General features: G+C 39.6%; 1 protein-coding gene across 1 annotated transcript in view; it reads right to left on the bottom strand.

Moving 5' to 3' along the window:
• Positions 1–1,623: 1,623 nt before the first annotated feature.
• Positions 1,624–26,979, bottom strand: part of LOC121288896 (leucine-rich repeat and IQ domain-containing protein 3-like) — a 72,363-nt gene continuing 47,007 nt past the window's right edge. The window contains exon 9 of the mRNA XM_041207730.1: positions 1,624–2,024. Within this exon, the coding sequence (XP_041063664.1) occupies positions 1,778–2,024 (247 nt within the window). The 3' untranslated portion in view covers positions 1,624–1,777. The remainder of the gene's footprint in view (positions 2,025–26,979) is intronic.

Genomic DNA, 26,979 nt, shown 5'->3' with positions numbered 1-26,979 from the left:
CCAATGATGCCCACGTCCCAAGAATGAATGAAAAAAGTCATTATATCACTAAGACTAATCTTTATGACATGTGCATTATGGTGCCAGAAAACAGTCCTCAATTTGTTAATGAGCTGTTCCATAACTTTATGTGGGAATAGGTTTCATGCATGTGATTAGTTTGCCTAGGTATTCTCAGTCAAACAGAGCAGCAGAAAGAAGAGTTTGAACAATCAAGGTATTGAAAAAGAACTAAGGTATTAACTTAGCCCCTCTAAACTACAGAATCTCACTGCGTTAAAGCAGATTCTCACCATCTGAACTATTGATGGGAAGGCGGCTTGAACACAACTTCCAGCTCCAGAACAAACACTACAACCTAACATTACCTCAGATGATCGTGAGAAAGTTAGGACTCATGAGGAGCAACAGAGACAGCCAAGCTCAACTTCAGGCACAGAGCATGAGACTTGAAAGTGTTACAGCTCGGGGAGAGTGTGGATACGAGATCAACAGAGAGAAGTCATTGGAATAGAAAGAGCTTCACAGCCGAGATCTTATAGAATTGAGATGGAGCAGGGAAATATCAGAAGGAACTGAAGATCCTAGATATTATTGGGAAGGAAACCAGTGGAACCTAGAACAGACTACTTAGATCTGGATGGAGACAAGGAACCAGAAACAAGTAGAAACTCTACGACCACCCAGGTGGAAGACACTTCTAACAAATGACGAGAGAGTTGCAGTTCATCCTCAACCTCGAAATGAAATCAGGACCAGATCAAGGAGATTGGTCAAGGAACCTCAAAGACCAACCTTGTTAGTTCTGGGACTTTCAGGCAGATGTAGGAAGATGTATATAGATGGGATAAAGACTTGGAGGGAGATGTAGCGTAAAGGGTTAACACCAGGAGCACCTGATACTGATGTAACTAATAACATAGCTATGATGCACTGTCACATGATTTAAGAGACTGAGGTCTGGTGTGAAACAGAAATACAACCTTGTGTCGAGTCTTGAGATGTGTATAGGTCTGTAAATAAGCATGAATGGTTTTTTAAAGAAACCCCACCTGGACCCTGAACCCAAGACAAAACATTTTGCTGTGAGGTCATCACATGGCGTCATGAGCCAGTGAGAGTGGATCTGCTGCTGGCAATGGGAGCGGGGAAGCAGCTGATGGACTGCCACTCCCGGGGAAAAACACATGGATGGGTGAGCCTGGATAAGGGGTCGTGACTGAGAGGGTCAGGTTAACGCAGCGCACTTTGGCTCTTGCGTGGAATCAATAGAGGAGGTTAAACTCCTTCAATCCAAGCACCTAGTTAACACCACCTAGGGTTCAGAGCTTCTGTTTAATATAATGCAAGAATCTATTGTTAATAATATCCTGTGTGTACTGTATATGTATAGGAGCTGATGCACACATGAGCTGTACACAAGGCGAAAAGTGTGTACTTTCCACTGTGTTCACCCACTGTGTACTGTAAGGAACTGACTCTGACACTTAAGGAGGAGAGTCCCAAATAGGAGCGCATCATTCCCATTTACCCATTGTGTATAGTACAGGAGCTAATACTGTCACAGTCCAAACAGTCTCAGGGTGCGACTTGTGAATAACTGTTAGAATCCACCACTTTGTTTATATACTTTCAAATTTTACAAAACCTTCAGCTTTGAAATACAGTCTGTATTCATTGATGATTAAAATAATTACTGACTTATACAACATAGTGACAGGTGAGGCCAATTACCAGTCCTGGTTTGTGGCTGACTTCTCAAGATCTCTTTTGGCTGTCAGATTTCTGGAGCATGTGCTTCAGACTGGGTCAATGTGAGCTGGGGAGAAATTCCTGGCAGCTTCTCTGGGTGAGTGGCGTCCTGTTCAGTTGTCGCTGGGCCAGTGGTTTCTGCAGTACGCTGCCGTGCCTTCTGCGCTGCCACACTGGCTCTGGCCTGCAGCAATCTGTCTCTCGATGCCTGTGAGAGAATGGTGTTTGCAGCTTTCCTCGCAGCAGCGTTCTCTGCTTGCATGGTCAATTGCCTTCAGGAGGGAGAGAAATGAAATTGCACTGGAGTCAAATGCAGCACTGGGATTAACAGAGGTCAACATCCTAATAACATTTACTCTGCACATCAACACCTGCGCATTAAAATAATCACGGCTGCCTGGTTAGAATTATCCCACCCTTTATAACTGACACCCTTTTGGATTTATTAGTGACTATCATATTTGTGACCGCTAGAGAAAGAGTTTCGCCTTTGTCCAGTGGGCTCAGCGGGGACAGGCAGGGGAGGTCAGGAAACCGACTGTCGCCCGCGATCGGGGCTGGACCGCGATTTTGCGTTGGCGTGCCAATTAAGGCCAGCCTGGTGTGAGCCGTGAGCAGCAGCGCTCAGCACTGCCTGTGCTGGTGGGGGGGGGGGGTAAGCGCAAACTTCGCACACGCGTGCGAGTGAGTGTTTGAAAATTTCCCTGAGGCACAGAGCTGCTTCACAGACATGAAGGGTTTAAAAAAAAAATAAAGAAATTAAAAATGTTATAAACATGTCCCCTCACATGACTCTGTCACATGTTATGAATTAAATTTTAAATTTTTAAATTTTTTTTGTATTTGCTTTAGGAAACCTCATTCCGCCCGTGTGCAGTAAATCTACATGGAGAAAGGAACAGCACATGTAATCTAAAACAGAATTACCTGGAAAGCAGCATCGGCGGAGAAGAAAAAAGTTGACATTTCGAGTCCTCATGACTCTTCAACAGAACAGAGTAAAATTAGGAGAGGGGTGAAATATAAGCTGGTCGCCCTCACACCTTCTCCTCCCTCCCAGAAACATGATAGGGGTCCCCCTTGTCCTCACTTATCACCCCACCAGCCACCGCATTCAAAGGAAAATCCTCCACCATTTCCGCCAACTCCAGCATGATGCCACCACCAAACACATCTTCCCTTCACCCCCCCGGCGGCATTCCATAGGGATTGTTCCCTCTTGGACACCCTGGTCCACTCCTCCATCACCCCCTACTCCTCAACCCCCTCCCACGGCACCTTCCCATGCCCACGCAAAAGATGCAACACCTGCCCCTTCACTTCCTCTCTCCTCACCGTCCAAGGGCCCAAACACTCCTTTCAAGTGAAGCAGCATTTCACTTGCATTTCCCCCAACTTAGTCTACTGCATTCCTTGCTCCCAATGTGGTCTCCTCTACATTCGAGAGACCAAACGCAAACTGGGCGACCACTTTGCAGAACACCTGCGGTCTGTCCGCAAAAATGACCCAAACCTCCCTGTCACTTGCCATTTTAACACTCCACCCTGCTCTCTTGCCCACATGTCTGTCCTTGGCTTGCTGCACTGTTCCAGTGAAGCTCAACGCAAACTGGAGGAACAGCACCTCATCTTCTGAAGAGGCACTTTACAGCCTTCCAGACTGAATACTGAATTCAACAATTTTAGATCTTGAACTCCCTCCTTCATTCCCACCCCCTTTCCGTTTCTTCCCCCTCCCTTTTGTTTTTGTTTTCTCCAATAATTTATATAGATTTTTCCTTTCCCACCTATTTCCATTATTTTTAAATCTAAACCTTTTATCTCCTGTTTATCTTATTCCACCCCCACTAGAGCTATACCTTGAGTGCCCTGCCATCCATTCTTAATTAGCACATTCATTTCGATAATATCACCAACTTCAACACCTCTGTGTTCTTTTGTCTGTGACATCATTTGATCATCTACTCCTATCACCGCTTGCTTGTCCCTACAACAATACCACCCCCTCCACTTCTCTCTCCACCCCCTCCGCCTCACCAACGCCCACCACCGCCACCCCCCCCCCACCCCCCACCGCCCCCACACGTTAGACCAGGTTATATTTCATCCCTCTCCTAATTTTACTCTGTTCTGTTGAAGGGTCATGAGGACTCAAAACGTCAACTCTTTTCTTCTCCGCCTATGCTGTCAGACCTGCTGCGTTTTTCCAGGTAATTCTGTTTTTGTTTTGGATTTCCAGCATCCACAGTTTTTTGAAATTAGCACATGTAAACTAAATGGTCAAACGAACAGTGCACGGTAAATCCATATGGAGAAAAGTACAGTGTACAGTAAATCCATATGGAGAAAGGTACAGTGCACAGTAAATCCATATGGAGAAATGTACAGTACACAGTAAATCCATATGGAGAAAGGTACAGTGCGCAGTAAATCTATATGGAGAAAGGAACAGTGTGCAGTGAATCCATATGGAAAAAGGTACAGTGCCCAGTAAATCCATATGGAGAAAGGTACAGTGCGCAGTAAATCCATATGGAGAAAGGTACAGTGCGCGGTAAATCTATATGGAGAAAGGAACAGTGTGCAGTAAATCCATATGGAGAAAGGAACAGTGCGCGGTAAATTCATATGGAGAAAGGTACAGTGTGCAGTAAATCTATATGGAGAAAGGTACAGTGGCCAGTAAATCCATATGGAAAAAGGTACAATGCACAGTAAATCCATATGGAGAAAGGTACAGTGTGTAGTAAATCCATATGGAGAAAGGTAGAGTGTGCAGTAAATCCATATGGAGAAAGGTACAGTGTGTAGTAAATCCACATGGAGAAAGGTAGAGTGTGCAGTAAATCTATATGGAGAAAGGTACAGTGTGCAGTAAATCTATATGGAGAAAGGTACAGTGTGCAGTGAATCCATATGGAGAAATGTACAGTGTGCAGTAAATCTACATGGAGAAAGGTACAGTGCGCAGTAAATCCATATGGAAAAAGGTACAGTGCCCAGTAAATCCATGTGGAGAAAGGTACAGTGCGCAGTAAATCCATATGGAGAAAGGTACAGTGTGTAGTAAATCCATATGGAGAAAGGTACAGTGCGAGGTAAATCCATATGGAGAAAGGTACAGTGCACAGTAAATCCATATGGAGAAAGGTACAGTGTACAGTGAATCCATATGGAGAAAGGTACACTGAGCAGTAAATCCATATGGAGAAAGGTACAGTGTGCAGTAAATCCATATGGAGAAAGGTACAGTGTGCAGTAAATCTATATGGAGAAAGGTACAGTGGCCAGTAAATCCATATGGAAAAAGGTACAATGCACAGTAAATCCATATGGAGAAAGGTACAGTGTGTAGTAAATCCATATGGAGAAAGGTACAGTGTGCAGTAAATCTATATGGAGAAAGGTACAGTGTGTAGTAAATCCATATGGAGAAAGGTAGAGTGTGCAGTAAATCCATATGGAGAAAGGTACAGTGTGTAGTAAATCCACATGGAGAAAGGTAGAGTGTGCAGTAAATATATATCGAGAAAGGTACAGTGTGCAGTAAATCTATATGGAGAAAGGTACAGTGTGCAGTGAATCCATATGGAGAAATGTACAGTGTGCAGTAAATCTACATGGAGAAAGGTACAGTGCGCAGTAAATCCATATGGAAAAAGGTACAGTGCCCAGTAAATCCATGTGGAGAAAGGTACAGTGCGCAGTAAATCCATATGGAGAAAGGTAAAGTGTGTAGTAAATCCATATGGAGAAAGGTACAGTGCGAGGTAAATCCATATGGAGAAAGGTACAGTGCACAGTAAATCCATATGGAGAAAGGTACAGTGTACAGTGAATCCATATGGAGAAAGGTACAGTGCGCAGTAAATCTATATGGAGAAAGGTACACTGAGCAGTAAATCCATATGGAGAAGGGTACAGTGTGCAGTAAATCTACATGGAGGAAGGTACAGTGGCCAGTAAATCCATATGGAAAAAGGTACAATGCGCAGTAAATCTATATGGAGAAAGGTACAATGCACAGTAAATCCATATGGAGAAAGGTACAGTGAGCAGTAAATCCATACGGAGAAAGGTACAGTGTACAGTGAATCCATATGGAGAAAGGTACAGTGTACAGTGAATCCATATGGAGAAAGGTACAGTGCGAGGTAAATCCATATGGAGAAAGGTACAGTGCACAGTAAATCCATATGGAGAAAGGTACAGTGTACAGTAAATCCATATGGAGAAGGGTACAGTGTGCAGTAAATCTACATGGAGGAAGGTACAGTGGCCAGTAAATCCATATGGAAAAAGGTACAATGCGCAGTAAATCTATATGGAGAAAGGTACAATGCACAGTAAATCCATATGGAGAAAGGTACAGTGAGCAGTAAATCCATATGGAGAAAGGTACAGTGCACAGTAAATCCATACGGAGAAAGGTACATTGTGCAGTAAATCCATATGCAGAAAGGTACAGTGTGTAGTAAATCCATATGGAGAAAGGTACAGTGTGCAGTAAATCCATATGGAGAAAGGTACAGTGCGCAGTAAATCTATATGGAGAAAGGTACAGTGGCCAGTAAATCCATATGGAAAAAGGTACAATGTGCAGTAAATCCATATGGAGAAAGGTACAGTGTGTAGTAAATCCATATGGAGAAAGGTACAGTGCGAGGTAAATCCATATGGAGAAAGGTACAGTGCACAGTAAATCCATATGGAGAAAGGTACAGTGTACAGTGAATCCATATGGAGAAAGGTACAGTGCGAGGTAAATCCATATGGAGAAAGGTACAGTGCACAGTAAATCCATATGGAGAAAGGTACAGTGTACAGTAAATCCATATGGAGAAGGGTACAGTGTGCAGTAAATCTACATGGAGGAAGGTACAGTGGCCAGTAAATCCATATGGAAAAAGGTACAATGCGCAGTAAATCCATATGGAGAAAGGTACAGTGTACAGTGAATCCATATGGAGAAAGGTACAGTGCGCAGTAAATATATATGGAGAAAGGTACACTGAGCAGTAAATCCATATGGAGAAAGGTACAGTGTGCAGTAAATCCATATGGAGAAAGGTACAGTGTACAGTGAATCCATATGGAGAAAGGTACAGTGTGCAGTAAATCGACATGGAGAAAGGTACAGTGTCCAGTAAATCCATATGGAGAAAGGTACAGTGTACAGTGAATCCATATGGAGAAAGGTACAGTGCGCAGTAAATCTATATGGAGAAAGGTACACTGAGCAGTAAATCCATATGGAGAAAGGTACAGTGTGCAGTAAATCCATATGGAGAAAGGTACCGTGTGCAGTGAATCCATATGGAGAAAGGTACAGTGTGCAGTAAATCTATATGGAGAAAGGTACACTGAGCAGTAAATCCATATGGAGAAAGGTACAGTGTGCAGTAAATCCATATGGAGAAAGGTACAGTGTGTAGTAAATCCATATGGAGAAAGGTACAGTGCCCAGTAAATCTATATGGAGAAAGGTACAATGCACAGTAAATCCATATGGAGAAAGGTACCGTGTGCAGTAAATCCATATGGAGAAAGGTACAGTGTACAGTGAATCCATATGGAGAAAGGTACACTGAGCAGTAAATCCATATGGAGAAAGGTACAGTGTGCAGTAAATCCATATGGAGAAAGGTACAGTGTGTAGTAAATCCATATGGAGAAAGGTACAGTGCCCAGTAAATCTATATGGAGAAAGGTACAATGCACAGTAAATCCATATGGAGAAAGGTACCGTGTGCAGTAAATCCATACGGAGAAAGGTACAGTGTGCAGTAAATCTATATGGAGAAAGGTACACTGAGCAGTAAATCCATATGGAGAAAGGTACAATGCGCAGTAAATCCATATGGAGAAAGGTACAGTGTACAGTGAATCCATATGGAGAAAGGTACAGTGTGCAGTAAATCCATATGGAGAAAGGTACAGTGTACAGTGAATCCATATGGAGAAAGGTACACTGAGCAGTAAATCCATATGGAGAAAGGTACAGTGTACAGTGAATCCATATGGAGAAAGGTACAGTGTGCAGTAAATCCATATGGAGAAAGGTACAGTGTACAATGAATCCATATGGAGAAAGGTACACTGAGCAGTAAATCCATATGGAGAAAGGTACAGTGTGCAGTAAATCCATATGGAGAAAGGTACAGTGTGCAGTAAATCTATATGGAGAAAGGTACAGTGGCCAGTAAATCCATATGGAAAAAGGTACAATGCACAGTAAATACATATGGAGAAAGGTACAGTGTGTAGTAAATCCATATGGAGAAAGGTACAGTGTGCAGTAAATCTATATGGAGAAAGGTACAGTGTGTAGTAAATCCATATGGAGAAAGGTAGAGTGTGCAGTAAATCCATATGGAGAAAGGTACAGTGTGTAGTAAATCCACATGGAGAAAGGTAGAGTGTGCAGTAAATCTATATCGAGAAAGGTACAGTGTGCAGTAAATCTATATGGAGAAAGGTACAGTGTGCAGTGAATCCATATGGAGAAATGTACAGTGTGCAGTAAATCTACATGGAGAAAGGTACAGTGCGCAGTAAATCCATATGGAAAAAGGTACAGTGCCCAGTAAATCCATGTGGAGAAAGGTACAGTGCGCAGTAAATCCATATGGAGAAAGGTAAAGTGTGTAGTAAATCCATATGGAGAAAGGTACAGTGCGAGGTAAATCCATATGGAGAAAGGTACAGTGCACAGTAAATCCATATGGAGAAAGGTACAGTGTACAGTGAATCCATATGGAGAAAGGTACAGTGCGCAGTAAATCTATATGGAGAAAGGTACACTGAGCAGTAAATCCATATGGAGAAGGGTACAGTGTGCAGTAAATCTACATGGAGGAAGGTACAGTGGCCAGTAAATCCGTATGGAAAAAGGTACAATGCGCAGTAAATCCATATGTAGAAAGGTACAGTGTACAGTGAATCCATATGGAGAAAGGTACAGTGCGCAGTAAATCTATATGGAGAAAGGGACACTGAGCAGTAAATCCATATGGAGAAAGGTACAGTGTGCAGTAAATCCATATGGAGAAAGGTACAGTGTACAGTGAATCCATATGGAGAAAGGTACACTGAGCAGTAAATCCATATGGAGAAAGGTACAGTGTGCAGTAAATCTATATGGAGAAAGGTACACTGAGCAGTAAATCCATATGGAGAAAGGTACAGTGTGCAGTAAATCCATATGGAGAAAGGTACAGTGTACAGTGAATCCATATGGAGAAAGGTACAGTGTGCAGTAAATCCATATGGAGAAAGGTACAGTGTACAGTGAATCCATATGGAGAAAGGTACACTGAGCAGTAAATCCATATGGAGAAAGGTACAGTGTGCAGTAAATCCATATGGAGAAAGGTACAGTGTGTAGTAAATCCATATGGAGAAAGGTACAGTGCCCAGTAAATCTATATGGAGAAAGGTACAATGCACAGTAAATCCATATGGAGAAAGGTACCGTGTGCAGTAAATCCATACGGAGAAAGGTACAGTGTGCAGTAAATCTATATGGAGAAAGGTACACTGAGCAGTAAATCCATATGGAGAAAGGTACAATGCGCAGTAAATCCATATGGAGAAAGGTACAGTGTACAGTGAATCCATATGGAGAAAGGTACAGTGTGCAGTAAATCCATATGGAGAAAGGTACAGTGTACAGTGAATCCATATGGAGAAAGGTACACTGAGCAGTAAATCCATATGGAGAAAGGTACAGTGTGCAGTAAATCCATATGGAGAAAGGTACAGTGTGCAGTAAATCTATATGGAGAAAGGTACAGTGGCCAGTAAATCCATATGGAAAAAGGTACAATGCACAGTAAATCCATATGGAGAAAGGTACAGTGTGTAGTAAATCCATATGGAGAAAGGTACAGTGTGCAGTAAATCTATATGGAGAAAGGTACAGTGTGTAGTAAATCCATATGGAGAAAGGTAGAGTGTGCAGTAAATCCATATGGAGAAAGGTACAGTGTGTAGTAAATCCACATGGAGAAAGGTAGAGTGTGCAGTAAATATATATCGAGAAAGGTACAGTGTGCAGTAAATCTATATGGAGAAAGGTACAGTGTGTAGTGAATCCATATGAAGAAATGTACAGTGTGCAGTAAATCTACATGGAGAAAGGTACAGTGCGCAGTAAATCCATATGGAAAAAGGTACAGTGCCCAGTAAATCCATGTGGAGAAAGGTACAGTGCGCAGTAAATCCATATGGAGAAAGGTAAAGTGTGTAGTAAATCCATATGGAGAAAGGTACAGTGCGAGGTAAATCCATATGGAGAAAGGTACAGTGCACAGTAAATCCATATGGAGAAAGGTACAGTGTACAGTGAATCCATATGGAGAAAGGTACAGTGCGCAGTAAATCTATATGGAGAAAGGTACACTGAGCAGTAAATCCATATGGAGAAGGGTACAGTGTGCAGTAAATCTACATGGAGGAAGGTACAGTGGCCAGTAAATCCATATGGAAAAAGGTACAATGCGCAGTAAATCTATATGGAGAAAGGTACAATGCACAGTAAATCCATATGGAGAAAGGTACAGTGAGCAGTAAATCCATATGGAGAAAGGTACAGTGCACAGTAAATCCATACGGAGAAAGGTACATTGTGCAGTAAATCCATATGCAGAAAGGTACAGTGTGTAGTAAATCCATATGGAGAAAGGTACAGTGTGCAGTAAATCCATATGGAGAAAGGTACAGTGCGCAGTAAATCTATATGGAGAAAGGTACAGTGGCCAGTAAATCCATATGGAAAAAGGTACAATGTGCAGTAAATCCATATGGAGAAAGGTACAGTGTGTAGTAAATCCATATGGAGAAAGGTACAGTGCGAGGTAAATCCATATGGAGAAAGGTACAGTGCACAGTAAATCCATATGGAGAAAGGTACAGTGTACAGTGAATCCATATGGAGAAAGGTACAGTGCGAGGTAAATCCATATGGAGAAAGGTACAGTGCACAGTAAATCCATATGGAGAAAGGTACAGTGTACAGTAAATCCATATGGAGAAGGGTACAGTGTGCAGTAAATCTACATGGAGGAAGGTACAGTGGCCAGTAAATCCATATGGAAAAAGGTACAATGCGCAGTAAATCCATATGGAGAAAGGTACAGTGTACAGTGAATCCATATGGAGAAAGGTACAGTGCGCAGTAAATATATATGGAGAAAGGTACACTGAGCAGTAAATCCATATGGAGAAAGGTACAGTGTGCAGTAAATCCATATGGAGAAAGGTACAGTGTACAGTGAATCCATATGGAGAAAGGTACAGTGTGCAGTAAATCGACATGGAGAAAGGTACAGTGTCCAGTAAATCCATATGGAGAAAGGTACAGTGTACAGTGAATCCATATGGAGAAAGGTACAGTGCGCAGTAAATCTATATGGAGAAAGGTACACTGAGCAGTAAATCCATATGGAGAAAGGTACAGTGTGCAGTAAATCCATATGGAGAAAGGTACCGTGTGCAGTGAATCCATATGGAGAAAGGTACAGTGTGCAGTAAATCTATATGGAGAAAGGTACACTGAGCAGTAAATCCATATGGAGAAAGGTACAGTGTGCAGTAAATCCATATGGAGAAAGGTACAGTGTACAGTGAATCCATATGGAGAAAGGTACAGTGTGCAGTAAATCCATATGGAGAAAGGTACAGTGTACAGTGAATCCATATGGAGAAAGGTACACTGAGCAGTAAATCCATATGGAGAAAGGTACAGTGTGCAGTAAATCCATATGGAGAAAGGTACAGTGTGTAGTAAATCCATATGGAGAAAGGTACAGTGCCCAGTAAATCTATATGGAGAAAGGTACAATGCACAGTAAATCCATATGGAGAAAGGTACCGTGTGCAGTAAATCCATACGGAGAAAGGTACAGTGTGCAGTAAATCTATATGGAGAAAGGTACACTGAGCAGTAAATCCATATGGAGAAAGGTACAATGCGCAGTAAATCCATATGGAGAAAGGTACAGTGTACAGTGAATCCATATGGAGAAAGGTACAGTGTGCAGTAAATCCATATGGAGAAAGGTACAGTGTACAGTGAATCCATATGGAGAAAGGTACACTGAGCAGTAAATCCATATGGAGAAAGGTACAGTGTGCAGTAAATCCATATGGAGAAAGGTACAGTGAGCAGTAAATCTATATGGAGAAAGGTACAGTGGCCAGTAAATCCATATGGAAAAAGGTACAATGCACAGTAAATCCATATGGAGAAAGGTACAGTGTGTAGTAAATCCATATGGAGAAAGGTACAGTGTGCAGTAAATCTATATGGAGAAAGGTACAGTGTGTAGTAAATCCATATGGAGAAAGGTAGAGTGTGCAGTAAATCCATATGGAGAAAGGTACAGTGTGTAGTAAATCCACATGGAGAAAGGTAGAGTGTGCAGTAAATCTATATCGAGAAAGGTACAGTGTGCAGTAAATCTATATGGAGAAAGGTACAGTGTGCAGTGAATCCATATGGAGAAATGTACAGTGTGCAGTAAATCTACATGGAGAAAGGTACAGTGCGCAGTAAATCCATATGGAAAAAGGTACAGTGCCCAGTAAATCCATGTGGAGAAAGGTACAGTGCGCAGTAAATCCATATGGAGAAAGGTAAAGTGTGTAGTAAATCCATATGGAGAAAGGTACAGTGCGAGGTAAATCCATATGGAGAAAGGTACAGTGCACAGTAAATCCATATGGAGAAAGGTACAGTGTACAGTGAATCCATATGGAGAAAGGTACAGTGCGCAGTAAATCTATATGGAGAAAGGTACACTGAGCAGTAAATCCATATGGAGAAGGGTACAGTGTGCAGTAAATCTACATGGAGGAAGGTACAGTGGCCAGTAAATCCGTATGGAAAAAGGTACAATGCGCAGTAAATCCATATGTAGAAAGGTACAGTGTACAGTGAATCCATATGGAGAAAGGTACAGTGCGCAGTAAATCTATATGGAGAAAGGGACACTGAGCAGTAAATCCATATGGAGAAAGGTACAGTGTGCAGTAAATCCATATGGAGAAAGGTACAGTGTACAGTGAATCCATGTGGAGAAAGGTACAGTGTGCAGTAAATCGACATGGAGAAAGGTACAGTGTCCAGTAAATCCATATGGAGAAAGGTACAGTGTACAGTGAATCCATATGGAGAAAGGTACAGTGCGCAGTAAATCTATATGGAGAAAGGTACACTGAGCAGTAAATCCATATGGAGAAAGGTACAGTGTGCAGTAAATCCATATGGAGAAAGGTACCGTGTGCAGTAAATCCATATGGAGAAAGGTACAGTGTGCAGTAAATCTATATGGAGAAAGGTACACTGAGCAGTAAATCCATATGGAGAAAGGTACAGTGTGCAGTAAATCCATATGGAGAAAGGTACAGTGTACAGTGAATCCATATGGAGAAAGGTACAGTGTGCAGTAAATCCATATGGAGAAAGGTACAGTGTACAGTGAATCCATATGGAGAAAGGTACACTGAGCAGTAAATCCATATGGAGAAAGGTACAGTGTGCAGTAAATCCATATGGAGAAAGGTACAGTGTGTAGTAAATCCATATGGAGAAAGGTACAGTGCCCAGTAAATCTATATGGAGAAAGGTACAATGCACAGTAAATCCATATGGAGAAAGGTACAGTGTGCAGTAAATCCATATGAAGAAAGGTACAGTGCCCAGTAAATCTATATGGAGAAAGGTACAATGCACAGTAAATCCATATGGAGAAAGGTACAGTGAGCAGTAAATCCATATGCAGAAAGGTACAGTGCACAGTAAATCCATACGGAGAAAGGTACATTGTGCAGTAAATTCATATGCAGAAAGGTACAGTGTGTAGTAAATCTATATGGAGAAAGGTACAGTGTGTAGTAAATCCATATGGAGAAAGGTACAGTGCGCAGTAAATCTATATGGAGAAAGGAACAGTGTGCAGTGAATCCATGTGGAGAAAGGTACAGTGTGCAGTAAATCCATATGGAGAAAGGAACAGTGTGCAGTAAATCTACATAGAGAAAGGAACAGTGTGCAGTAAATCTATATGGAGAAAGGAACAGTGTGTAGTTAATCTATATGGAGAAAGGAACAGTGCACAGGAAATCTATACGGAGAAAGGGGCAGTGTGCAGTAAATCTATATGGAGAAAAGAACAGTGTGCAGTAAACCTATATGGAGAAAGGAAGAGTGCGCAGTAAATCTATATGGAGAAAGGCACCACGTGCAGTAATCTAGATGGAGAAGGAACAATGTACAGTAAATCTATCTGGTGAAAAGAACAGTGCAAAGTAATTTATATGGAGAAATAAACAGTGCATAGTAAATCTATACAGAGAAAGAAACAGTGTGCAGTAAATCCATATGGAGAAAGGAACAGTGTACAGTTAATCTATATGGAGAAAGGAACAGTGTGCAGTTAATCTTTATGGAGAAAGGAAGAGTGTGCAGTAAATCTATATAGAGAAAGGAACAGTGTGCAGTTAATCTATATGGAGAAAGGAACAGTGTGCTGTTAATCTATATGGAGAAAGGAACAGTGTGCAGTAAATCTGTATGGAGAAAGGAAAAGTGCACAGTAAATCTATATGGAGAAAGGGGCAGTGTGCAGTAAATCTATATGGAGAAAGGGGCAGTGTGCAGTAAATCTATATGGAGAAAGGAACAGTGTGCAGTAAATCTATATGGAGAAAGGAAGAGTGTGCAATAAATCTATATGGAGAAAGGAACAGTGTGCAGTTAATCTATGTGGAGAAAGGAAGAGTGTGCAGTAAATCCATATTGAGAAAGGAACAGTGTGCAGTACATCTATATGGAGAAAGGAACAGTGTGCAGTTCATCTACATGGAGAAAGGAACAATGTGCAGTAAATCTATATGTAGAAAGGAACAGTGTGCAGTAAATCTATATGGAGAAAGGAACAGTGTGCAGTAAATCTATATGGAGAAAGGAACAGTGTGCTGTAAAGCTATATGGAGAAAGGAACAGTGTGCATTAAATCCACATGGAGAAAGGAACAGTGTGTTGTAAAGCTATATGGAGAAAGGAACAATATGCAGTAAATCTATACGGAAAAAGGAACAGAGTGCAGTAAATCTATATGGAGAAAAGAACAGTGTGCAGTAAATCTATATGGAGAAAGGAACAATATGCAGTAAATCTATATGGAGAAAGGAACAGAGTGCAGGAAATCTATATGTAGAAAGGAACGGTGTGCAGCAAATCTATATGGAGAAAGGAACAGTGTGCAGTAAATCTATATGGAGAAAGGAAGAGTGCGCAGTAAATCTATATGGAGAAAGGCACCACGTGCAGTAATCTAGATGGAGAAGGAACAATGTACAGTAAATCTATCTGGTGAAAAGAACAGTGCAAAGTAATTTATATGGAGAAATAAACAGCGCGTAGTAAATCTATACAGAGAAAGGAACAGTGTGCAGTAAATCTATACGGAGAAAGGAACAGTGTGGAGTAAATCCATATGGACAAAGAAACAGTGTGCAGTAAATCCATATGGAGAAAGGAACAATGTGCAGTTAATCTAAATGGAGAAAGGAACAGTGTGCAGTTCATCTATATGGAGAAAGGAACAGGGTGCAGCAAATCTATATGGAGAAAGTAACAGTGTGCAGTAAATCTATACGGAGAACGGAACAGGGTGCAGCAAATCTATATGTAGAAAGGAGCGGTGTGCAGTAAATCTGTATGGAGAAAGGAACAGTGTGCTGTAAAGCTATATGGAGAAATGAACAATATGCAGTAAATCTATACAGAGAAAGGAAGTGTGCGCAGTAAATCTATATGGAGAAAGGCACCACGTGAAGTAATCTAGATGGAGAAGGAACAATGTACAGTAACTCTATCTGGTGAAAAGAACAGTGCAAAGTAATTTATATGGAGAAATAAATAGTGCATAGTAAATCTATACAGAGAAAGGAACAGTGTGCAGTAAATCTATACGGAGAAAGGAACAGTGTGGAGTAAATCCATAAGGACAAAGGAACAGTGTGCAGTAAATCCATATGGAGAAAGGAACAGTGTACAGTTAATCTATATGGAGAAAGGAACAGTGTGCAGTTAATCTATGTGGAGAAGAGTGTGCAGTAAATCTATATGGAGAAAGGAACAGTGTGTAGTTAATCTATATTGAGAAAGGAACAGTGTGCAGTAAATCTATATGGAGAAATGAACAGCATGCAGTAAATCTATATGGAGAAAAGAACATTGTGCAGTAAATCTATATGGAGAAAGGAACAGTGTGCAGTGAATCTATATGGAGAAAGGAAGAGTGTGCAATAAATCTATATGGAGAAAGGAACAGTGTGGAGTAAATCTTTATGGAGCAAGGAACAGTGTGCAGTTAATCTATATGGAGAAAGGAACAGTGTGCAGTAAATCTATATGGAGAAAGGAAGAGTGCGCAGTAAATCTATATGGAGAAAGACACCACGTGCAGTAATCCAGATGGAGAAGGAACAATGTACAGTAAATCTGTCTGGTGAAAAGAACAGTGCAAAGTAATTTATATGGAGAAATAAACAGTGTGGAGTAAATCTATATGGAGAAAGGAACAGTGTGCAGTTAATCTACATGGAGAAATGAACAGTGTGCAGTTAATCTATATGGAGAAATGATCAGTTGCAGTTAATCTATATGGAGAAAGGAACAGTGTGCACTTAATCTATATGGAGAAAAGAACAGTGTGCAGTAAATCTATACGGAGAAAGGAAGAGTGTGCAGTAAATCTATATGGAGAAAGGAAGAGTGTTCAATAAATCTATATGGAGAAAGGAACAGTGTGCAGTAAATCTATATGTAGAAAGGAACAGTGTGCAGTAAATCTATATGTAGAAAGGAACAGTGTGCAGTAAATCTATATGGAGAAAGGAACAGAGTGCAGTAAATCTATATGTAGAAAGGAACAGTGTGCAGTAAATCTATATGGAGAAAGGAACAATGTGCAGCAAATCTATATGGAGAAAGGAACAGTGTGCAGTAAATCTATATGGAGAAAGGAACAATGTGCAGCAAATCTATATGGAGAAAAGAACAGTGTACAGTAAATCTATATGGAGAAAGGAACAGTGTGCAGTAAATCTATATGGAGAAAGGAACAGTGTGCTGTAAAGCTATATGGAGAGAGGCACCAGGTGCAGTAATCTAGATGGAGAAGGAACAATGTACAGTAAATCTATCTGGTGAAAAGAACAGTGCAAAGTAATTTATATGGAGAAATAAACAGGTTATAGTAAATCTATACGGAGAAAGGAACAGGGTGCAGTAAATCTATATGGAGAAAGGAACAGTGTGCAGTAAATCTATATGGAGAAAAGAACAGTGTGCAGTAAATCTATATGGAGAAAGAAACAATATGCAGTAAATCTATATGGAGAAAGGAACAGTGTGCAGTAAATCTATATGGAGAAAGGAACAGTGTGCAGTAAATCTATATGGAGAAAGGAACAGTGTGCAGTAAATCTATATGGAGAAAGAAACAATATGCAGTAAATCTATATGGAGAAAGGAACAGTGTGCAGTAAATCTATATGGAGAAAGAAACAATATGCAGTAAATCTATATGGAGAAAGGAACAGAGTGCAGGAAATCTATATGGAGAAAGGCACCACGTGCAGTAATCTAGATGGAGAAGGAACAATGTAAGGTAACTCTATCTGATGAAAAGAACAGTGCAAAGTAATTTATATGGAGAAATAAACAGTGCATAGTAAATCTATACAGAGAAACGAACAGTGTGGAGTAAATCCATATGGACAAAGAAACAGTGTGCAGTAAATCCATATGGAGAAAGGAACAGTGTGCAGTTAATCTATATGGAGAAAGGAACAATGTGCAGTCAATCTTTATGGAGAAAGGAAGAATGTGCAGTAAATATATATGGAGAAAGGACAGTGTGCTGTAAATCTATATGGAGAAAGGAACAATATGCAGTAAATCTATATGGAGAAAGGAACAGAGTGCAGCAAATCTATATGGAGAAAGGAACAGTGTGCAGTAAATCTATATGGAGAAAGGAAGAGTGCGCAGTAAATCTATATGGAGAAAGGGACCACGTGGAGTAATCTAGATGGAGAAGGAGCAATGTACAGTAAATCTATCTGGTGAAAAGAACAGTGCAAAGTAATTTAAATGGAGAAATAAACAGTGCACAGTAAATCAATACAGAGAAAGTAACAGTGTGCAGTTAATCTATACGGAGAAAGGAACAGTGTGCAGTTAATCTAAATGGAGAAAGGAACGGTGTGCAGTTAATCTAAATGGAGAAAGGAACAGTGCACAGTAAGTCTATATGGAGAAAGGGGCAGTGTGCAGTAAATCTATATTATGGAAAGAACAGTGTGCAGTAAATCTATATGGAGAAAGGAAGAGTGTGCAATAAATCTATATGGAGAAAGGAACAGTGTGGAGTGAATCTATATGGAGAAAGGAACAGTGTGCAGTTAATCTAAATGGAGAAAGGAACAGTGTGCAGTTCATCTATATGGAGAAAGGAACAGGGTGCAGTAAATCTATACGGAGAACGGAACAGGGTGCAGGAAATCTATATGTAGAAAGGAGCGGTGTGCAGTAAATCTATATGGAGAAAGGAACAGTGTGCTGTAAAGCTATATGGAGAAATGAACAATATGCAGTAAATCTATACGGAGAAAGGAAGTGTGCGCAGTAAATCTATATGGAGAAAGGCACCACGTGAAGTAATCTAGATGGAGAAGGAACAATGTACAGTAACTCTATCTGGTGAAAAGAACAGTGCAAAGTAATTTATATGGAGAAATAAATAGTGCATAGTAAATCTATATAGAGAAAGGAACAGTGTGCAGTAAATCTATACGGAGAAAGGAACAGTGTGGAGTAAATCCATAAGGACAAAGGAATAGTGTGCAGTAAATCCATATGGCGAAAGGAACAGTGTACAGTTAATCTATATGGAGAAAGGAACAGTGTGCAGTTAATCTATATGGCAAAATGAACAGCGTGCAGTAAATCTGTATGGAGAAAAGAACATTGTGCAGTAAATCTATATGGAGAAAGGAACAGTGTGCAGTAAATCTATATGAAGAAAAGAACAGTGTGTAATAAATCTATATGGAGAAAGGGACAGTGTGCAGTAAATCTATACGGATAAAGGAACAGTGCACAGTAAGTCTATACGGAGAAAGGGGCAGTGTGCAGTAAATCTATATTATGGAAAGAACAGTGTGCAGTAAATCTATATGGAGAAAGGAAGAGTGTGCAATAAATCTATATGGAGAAAGGAACAGTGTGGAGTGAATCTATATGGAGAAAGGAACAGTGTGCAGTTAATCTAAATGGAGAAAGGAACAGTGTGCAGTTCATCTATATGGAGAAAGGAACAGGGTGCAGTAAATCTATACGGAGAAAGGAACAGTGTCCTGTAAAGTTATATGGAGAAAGGAACAGTGTGCTGTAAAGCTATATGGAGAAAAGAACAATATGCAGTAAATCTATACGGAGAAAGGAACAGAGTGCAGTAAATCTATATGTAGAAAGGAAAGGTGTGCAGTAAATCTATATGGAGAAAGGAACAGTGCACAGTAAATCTATATGGAGAAGGAACAGTGTGCAGTAAATCTATATGGAGAAAGGAACAATGTGCAGTAAAGATATATGGAGAAAGGAAAAATATGCAGTAAATCTATATGGAGAAAAGAACAGTGTGCAGTAAATCTATATGAAGAAAGGAACAATGTGCAGTAAAGATATATGGAGAAAGGAAAAATATGCAGTAAATCTATATGGAGAAAAGAACAGTGTGCAGTAAATCTATATGGAGAAAGGAAGAGTGTGCAGTAAAGATATATGGAAAAAGGAACAATATGCGGTAAATCTATATGGAGAAAGGAACAGTGTGCAGTAAATCTATATGGAGAAAGAAAGTGTGCGCAGTAACTCTATATGGAGAAAGGCACCACGTGCAGTAATCTAGATGGAGAAGGAACAATGTACAGTAACTCTATCTGGTGAAAAGAACAGTGCAAAGTAATTTATATGGAGAAATAAATAGTGCATAGTAAATCTATACAGAGAAAGGAACAGTGTGCAGTAAATCTATACGGAGAAAGGAAGAGTGTGCAGTAAATCTATATGGAGAAAGGAAGAGTGTTAAATAAATCTATATGGAGAAAGGAACAGTGTGGAGTAAATCTATACGGAGAAAGGAAGAGTGTGCAGTAAATCTATATGGAGAAAGGAAGAGTGTTAAATAAATCTATATGGAGAAAGGAACAGTGTGGTGTAAATCTATATGGAGAAAGGAACAGAGTGCAGTAAATCTATATGGAGAAAGGAACAGAGTGCAGTAAATCTATATGGAGAAAGGAAGAGTGTGCAGCAAATCTATATGGAGAAAAGAACAGTGTACAGTAAATCTATATGGAGAAAGGAACAGTGTGCTGTAAAGCTATATGGAGAAAGGAACAATATGCAGTAAATCTATATGGAGAAAGGAACAGAGTGCAGTAAATCTATATGGAGAAAGGAACAGTGTGCTGTAAAGCTATATGGAGAAAGGAAGAGTGTGCTGTAAAGCTATATGGAGAAAAGAACAGTGTGCAGTAAATCTATATGGAGAAAGGAAGAGTGCGCAGTAAATCTATATGGAGAAAGGCACCAGGTGCAGTAATCTAGATGGAGAAGGAACAATGTACAGTAAATCTATCTGGTGAAAAGAACAGTGCAAAGTAATTTATATAGAGAAATAACCAGGTCATAGTAAATCTATACGGAGAAAGGAACAGTGTGCAGTAAATCTATATGCAGAAAGGAACAGTGTGCAGTAAATTCATATGGAGAAAGGAACAGTGTGCAGTAAATCCATATGGAGAAAGGAACACTGTGCAGTTAATCTATATGGAGAAAGGAACAGTGTGCAGTTAATCTATATGGCAAAATGAACAGCGTGCAGTAAATCTGTATGGAGAAAAGAACATTGTGCAGTAAATCTATATGGAGAAAGGAACAGTGTGCAGTAAATCTATATGAAGAAAAGAACAGTGTGTAATAAATCTATATGGAGAAAGGGACAGTGTGCAGTAAATCTATACGGATAAAGGAACAGTGCACAGTAAGTCTATACGGAGAAAGGGGCAGTGTGCAGTAAATCTATATTATGGAAAGAACAGTGTGCAGTAAATCTATATGGAGAAAGGAAGAGTGTGCAATAAATCTATATGGAGAAAGGAACAGTGTGGAGTGAATCTATATGGAGAAAGGAACAGTGTGCAGTTAATCTAAATGGAGAAAGGAACAGTGTGCAGTTCATCTATATGGAGAAAGGAACAGGGTGCAGTAAATCTATACGGAGAAAGGAACAGTGTCCTGTAAAGTTATATGGAGAAAGGAACAGTGTGCTGTAAAGCTATATGGAGAAAAGAACAATATGCAGTAAATCTATACGGAGAAAGGAACAGAGTGCAGTAAATCTATATGTAGAAAGGAAAGGTGTGCAGTAAATCTATATGGAGAAAGGAACAGTGCACAGTAAATCTATATGGAGAAGGAACAGTGTGCAGTAAATCTATATGGAGAAAGGAACAATGTGCAGTAAAGATATATGGAGAAAGGAAAAATATGCAGTAAATCTATATGGAGAAAAGAACAGTGTGCAGTAAATCTATATGAAGAAAGGAACAATGTGCAGTAAAGATATATGGAGAAAGGAAAAATATGCAGTAAATCTATATGGAGAAAAGAACAGTGTGCAGTAAATCTATATGGAGAAAGGAAGAGTGTGCAGTAAAGATATATGGAAAAAGGAACAATATGCGGTAAATCTATATGGAGAAAGGAACAGTGTGCAGTAAATCTATATGGAGAAAGAAAGTGTGCGCAGTAACTCTATATGGAGAAAGGCACCACGTGCAGTAATCTAGATGGAGAAGGAACAATGTACAGTAACTCTATCTGGTGAAAAGAACAGTGCAAAGTAATTTATATGGAGAAATAAATAGTGCATAGTAAATCTATACAGAGAAAGGAACAGTGTGCAGTAAATCTATACGGAGAAAGGAAGAGTGTGCAGTAAATCTATATGGAGAAAGGAAGAGTGTTAAATAAATCTATATGGAGAAAGGAACAGTGTGGAGTAAATCTATACGGAGAAAGGAAGAGTGTGCAGTAAATCTATATGGAGAAAGGAAGAGTGTTAAATAAATCTATATGGAGAAAGGAACAGTGTGGTGTAAATCTATATGGAGAAAGGAACAGAGTGCAGTAAATCTATATGGAGAAAGGAACAGAGTGCAGTAAATCTATATGGAGAAAGGAAGAGTGTGCAGCAAATCTATATGGAGAAAAGAACAGTGTACAGTAAATCTATATGGAGAAAGGAACAGTGTGCTGTAAAGCTATATGGAGAAAGGAACAATATGCAGTAAATCTATATGGAGAAAGGAACAGAGTGCAGTAAATCTATATGGAGAAAGGAACAGTGTGCTGTAAAGCTATATGGAGAAAGGAAGAGTGTGCTGTAAAGCTATATGGAGAAAAGAACAGTGTGCAGTAAATCTATATGGAGAAAGGAAGAGTGCGCAGTAAATCTATATGGAGAAAGGCACCAGGTGCAGTAATCTAGATGGAGAAGGAACAATGTACAGTAAATCTATCTGGTGAAAAGAACAGTGCAAAGTAATTTATATAGAGAAATAACCAGGTCATAGTAAATCTATACGGAGAAAGGAACAGTGTGCAGTAAATCTATATGCAGAAAGGAACAGTGTGCAGTAAATTCATATGGAGAAAGGAACAGTGTGCAGTAAATCCATATGGAGAAAGGAACACTGTGCAGTTAATCTATATGGAGAAAGGAACAGTGTTCAGTTAATCTATGTGGAGAAAGCAAGAGTGTGCAGTAAATCCATATGGAGAAAGGAACAGTGTGCAGTAAATCTATATGGAGAAAGGAACAGTGTGCAGTAAATCTATATGGAGAAAGGAACAGTGTGCAGTTCATCTACATGGAGAAAGGAACAGTGTGCAGTAAATCTATATGGAGAAAGGAACAGTGTGCAGTAAATCTATATGGAGAAAGGAACAGTGTGCTGTAAAGCTAATAGGAGAAAGGAACAGTGTGCAGTAAATCTATATGGAGAAAGGAACAGTGTGCTGTAAAGCTATATGGAGAAAGGAACAATATGCAGTAAATCGATACGGAAAAAGGAACAGAGTGCAGTAAATCTATATGGAGAAAGGAACAGTGTGCTGTAAAGCTATATGGAGAAAGGAACAATATGCAGTAAATCGATACGGAAGAAGGAACAGAGTGCAGTAAATCTATATGGAGAAAGGAACAGTGTGCTGTAAAGCTATATGGAGAAAGGAACAATATGCAGTAAATCGATACGGAAAAAGGAAGAGAGTGCAGTAAATCTATATGTAGAAAGGAACAGTGTGCAGCAAATCTATATAGAGAAAGGAACAGTGTGCTGTAAAGCTATATGGAGAAAAGAACAGTGTGCAGTAAATCTATATGGAGAAAGGCACCAGGTGCAGTAATCTAGATGGAGAAGGAACAATGTACAGTAAATCTATCTGGTGAAAAGAACAGTGCAAAGTAATTTATATAGAGAAATAACCAGGTCATAGTAAATCTATATGGAGAAAGGAACAGTGTGCAGTAAATCTATATGCAGAAAGGAACAATGTGCAGTAAATCCATATGGAGAAAGGAACAGTGTGCAGTAAATCTATATGGAGAAAGGAACAGTGTGCAGTAAATCTATATGGAGAAAGGAACAGTGTGCAGTAAATCTATATGGAGAAAGGAACAGTGTGCAGTAAATCCATATGGAGAAAGGAACAGTGTGCCGTAAATCTATATGGAGAAAGGAACAGTGTGCAGTAAATCTATATGGAGAAAGGAACAGTGTGCAGTAAATCTATATGGAGAAAGGAACAGTGTGCAGTAAATCTATATGGAGAAAGGAACAGTGTGCAGTAAATCCATATGGAGAAAGGAACAATGTGCAGTAAATCCATATGGAGAAAGGAACAGTGTTCAGTTAATCTATGTGGAGAAAGGAACAGTGTGCAGCAAATCTATATGTAGAAAGGAACGGTGTGCAGCAAATCTATATGGAGAAAAGAACAGTGTGCAGTAAATCTATATGGAGAAAGGCACCAGGTGCAGTAATCTAGATGGAGAAGGAACAATTTACAGTAAATCTATCTGGTGAAAAGAACAGTGCAAAGTAATTTATATAGAGAAATAACCATGTCATAGTAAATCTATATGGAGAAAGGAACAGTGTACAGTAAATCCATATGGAGAAAGGAACAGTGTGCAGTAAATCTATATGGAGAAAGGAACAGTGTGCAGTAAATCTATATGGAGAAAGGAACAGTGTGCAGTAAATCCATATGGAGAAAGGAACAGTGTGCAGTAAATCCATATGGAGAAAGGAACAGTGTGCAGTAAATCTATATGGAGAAAGGAACAGTGTACAGTAAATCTATATGGAGAAAGGAACAGTGTGCAGTAAATCTATATGGAGAAAGGAACAGTGTGCAGTAAATCTATATGGAGAAAGGAACAGTGTGCAGTAAATCTATATGGAGAAAGGAACAGTGTGCAGTAAATCTATATGGAGAAAGGAACAGTGTGCAGTAAATCCATATGGAGAAAGGAACAATGTGCAGTAAATCCATATGGAGAAAGGAACAGTGTTCAGTTAATCTATGTGGAGAAAGGAAGAGTGTGCAGTAAATCCATATGGAGAAAGGAACAGTGTGCAGTAAATCTATATGGAGAAAGGAACAGTGTGCAGTAAATCTATATGGAGAAAGGAACAGTGTGCAGTAAATCTATATGGAGAAAGGAACAGTGTGCAGTAAATCTATATGGAGAAAGGAACAGTGTGCTGTAAAGCTAATAGGAAAAAGGAACAGAGTGCAGTAAATCTATATGTAGAAAGGAATAGTGTGCAGCAAATCTATATAGAGAAAGGAACAGTGTGCTGTAAAGCTATATGGAGAAAAGAACAGTGTGCAGTAAACCTATATGGAGAAAGGAACAATATGCAGTAAATCTATCTGGAGAAAGGAATAGAGTGCAGGAAATCTATATGTAGAAAGGAACCGTGTGCAGTAAATCTATATGGAGAAAAGAAGTGTGCGCAGTAAATCTATATGGAGAAAGGCACCATGTGCATTAATCCAGATGGAGAAGGAACAATGTACAGTAAATCTCTCTGGTGAAAAGAACAGTGCAAAGTAATTTATATGGAGAAATAAACAGTGCATAGTAAATCTATATGGAGAAAGGAACAGTGTGCAGTAAATCTATATGGAGAAAGGAACAGTGTGCAGTTAATCTATATGGAGAAACGAACAGTGCGCAGTTATTCTATATGGAGAAAGGAAGAGTGTGCAGTAAATCTATATGGAGAAAGGAACAGTGTGCAGTAAATCTATATGGAGAAAGGACAGTGTGCAGTAAATCTATATGGAGAAAGGAACAGTGTGCAGTTAATCTATATGGAGAAAGGAACAGTGTGCAGTAAATCTATATGGAGAAAGGAACAGTGTTCAGTTAATCTATGTGGAGAAAGGAAGAGTGTGCAGTAAATCCATATGGAGAAAGGAACAATGTGCAGTAAATCCATATGGAGAAAGGAACAGTGTTCAGTTAATCTATGTGGAGAAAGGAAGAGTGTGCAGTAAATCCATATGGAGAAAGGAACAGTGTGCAGTAAATCTATATGGAGAAAGGAACAGTGTGCAGTAAATCTATATGGAGAAAGGAACAGTGTGCAGTAAATCTATATGGAGAAAGGAACAGTGTGCTGTAAAGCTAATAGGAGAAAGGAACAGTGTGCAGTAAATCTATATGGAGAAAGGAACAGTGTGCAGTAAATCTATATGGAGAAAGGAACAGTGTGCTGTAAAGCTAATAGGAGAAAGGAACAGAGTGCAGCAAATCTATATAGAGAAAGGAACAGTGTGCTGTAAAGCTATATGGAGAAAAGAACAGTGTGCAGTAAACCTATATGGAGAAAGGAACAATATGCAGTAAATCTATCTGGAGAAAGGAATAGAGTGCAGGAAATCTATATGTAGAAAGGAACCGTGTGCAGAAAATCTATATGGAGAAAGGAACAGAGTGCAGGAAATCTATATGGAGAAAGGAACAGTGTGCAGTAAATCTATATGGAGAAAGGAAGTGTGCGCAGTAAATCTATATGGAGAAAGGCACCATGTGCATTAATCCAGATGGAGAAGGAACAATGTACAGTAAATCTCTCTGGTGAAAAGAACAGTGCAAAGTAATTTATATGGAGAAATAAACAGTGCATAGTAAATCTATATGGAGAAAGGAACAGTGTGCAGTAAATCTATATGGAGAAAGGAACAGTGCGCAGTTATTCTATATGGAGAAAGGAACAGTGTGCAGTAAATCTATATGGAGAAAGGACAGTGTGCAGTAAATCTATATGGAGAAAGGAACAGTGTGCAGTTAATCTATATGGAGAAAGGAACAGTGTGCAGTAAATCTATATGGAGAAAGGAAAAGTGTGCAGTGAATCCATGTGGAGAAAGGAACAGTGTGCAGTTAATCTATATGGAGAAAGGAAAAGTGTGCAGTAAATCTATATGGAGAAAGGAAAAGTGCACAGTAAATCTATATGGAGAAAGGGGCAGTGTGCAGTAAATCTATATGGAGAAAGGGGCAGTGTGCACTTAATCTATATGGAGAAAGGAAGAGTGTGCAGTAAATCTATATGGAGAAAGGAACAGTGTGCAGTTCATCTATATGGAGAAAGGAACAGAGTGCAGTAAATTTATATGTAGAAAGGAACAGTGTGCAGTAGATCTATATGGAGAAAGGAACAGTGTGCAGTAAATCCATATGGAGAAAGGAACAGAGTGCAGTAAATCTATATGGAGAAAGGAACAGTGTGCAGTAGATCTATATGGAGAAAGGAACAGAGTGCAGTAAATCTATATGGAGAAAGGAACAGTGTGCAGTAAATCCATATGGAGAAAGGAACAGAGTGCAGTAAATCTATATGGAGAAAGGAACAGTGTGCAGTAGATCTATATGGAGAAAGGAACAGTGTGCAGTAAATCTATATGGAGAAAGGAACAGAGTGCAGTAAATCTATATGGAGAAAGGAACAGTGTGCAGTAAATCTATATGGAGAAAGGAACAGAGTGCAGTAAATCTATAT

This window comes from Carcharodon carcharias, chromosome 16 (assembly GCF_017639515.1).
Source record: "Carcharodon carcharias isolate sCarCar2 chromosome 16, sCarCar2.pri, whole genome shotgun sequence".
Classification (NCBI taxonomy): Eukaryota; Metazoa; Chordata; class Chondrichthyes; order Lamniformes; family Lamnidae; genus Carcharodon; species Carcharodon carcharias.
Note: the sequence above shows the minus strand (reverse complement) of the source record. Positions and strands in the feature narration are given on the sequence as shown.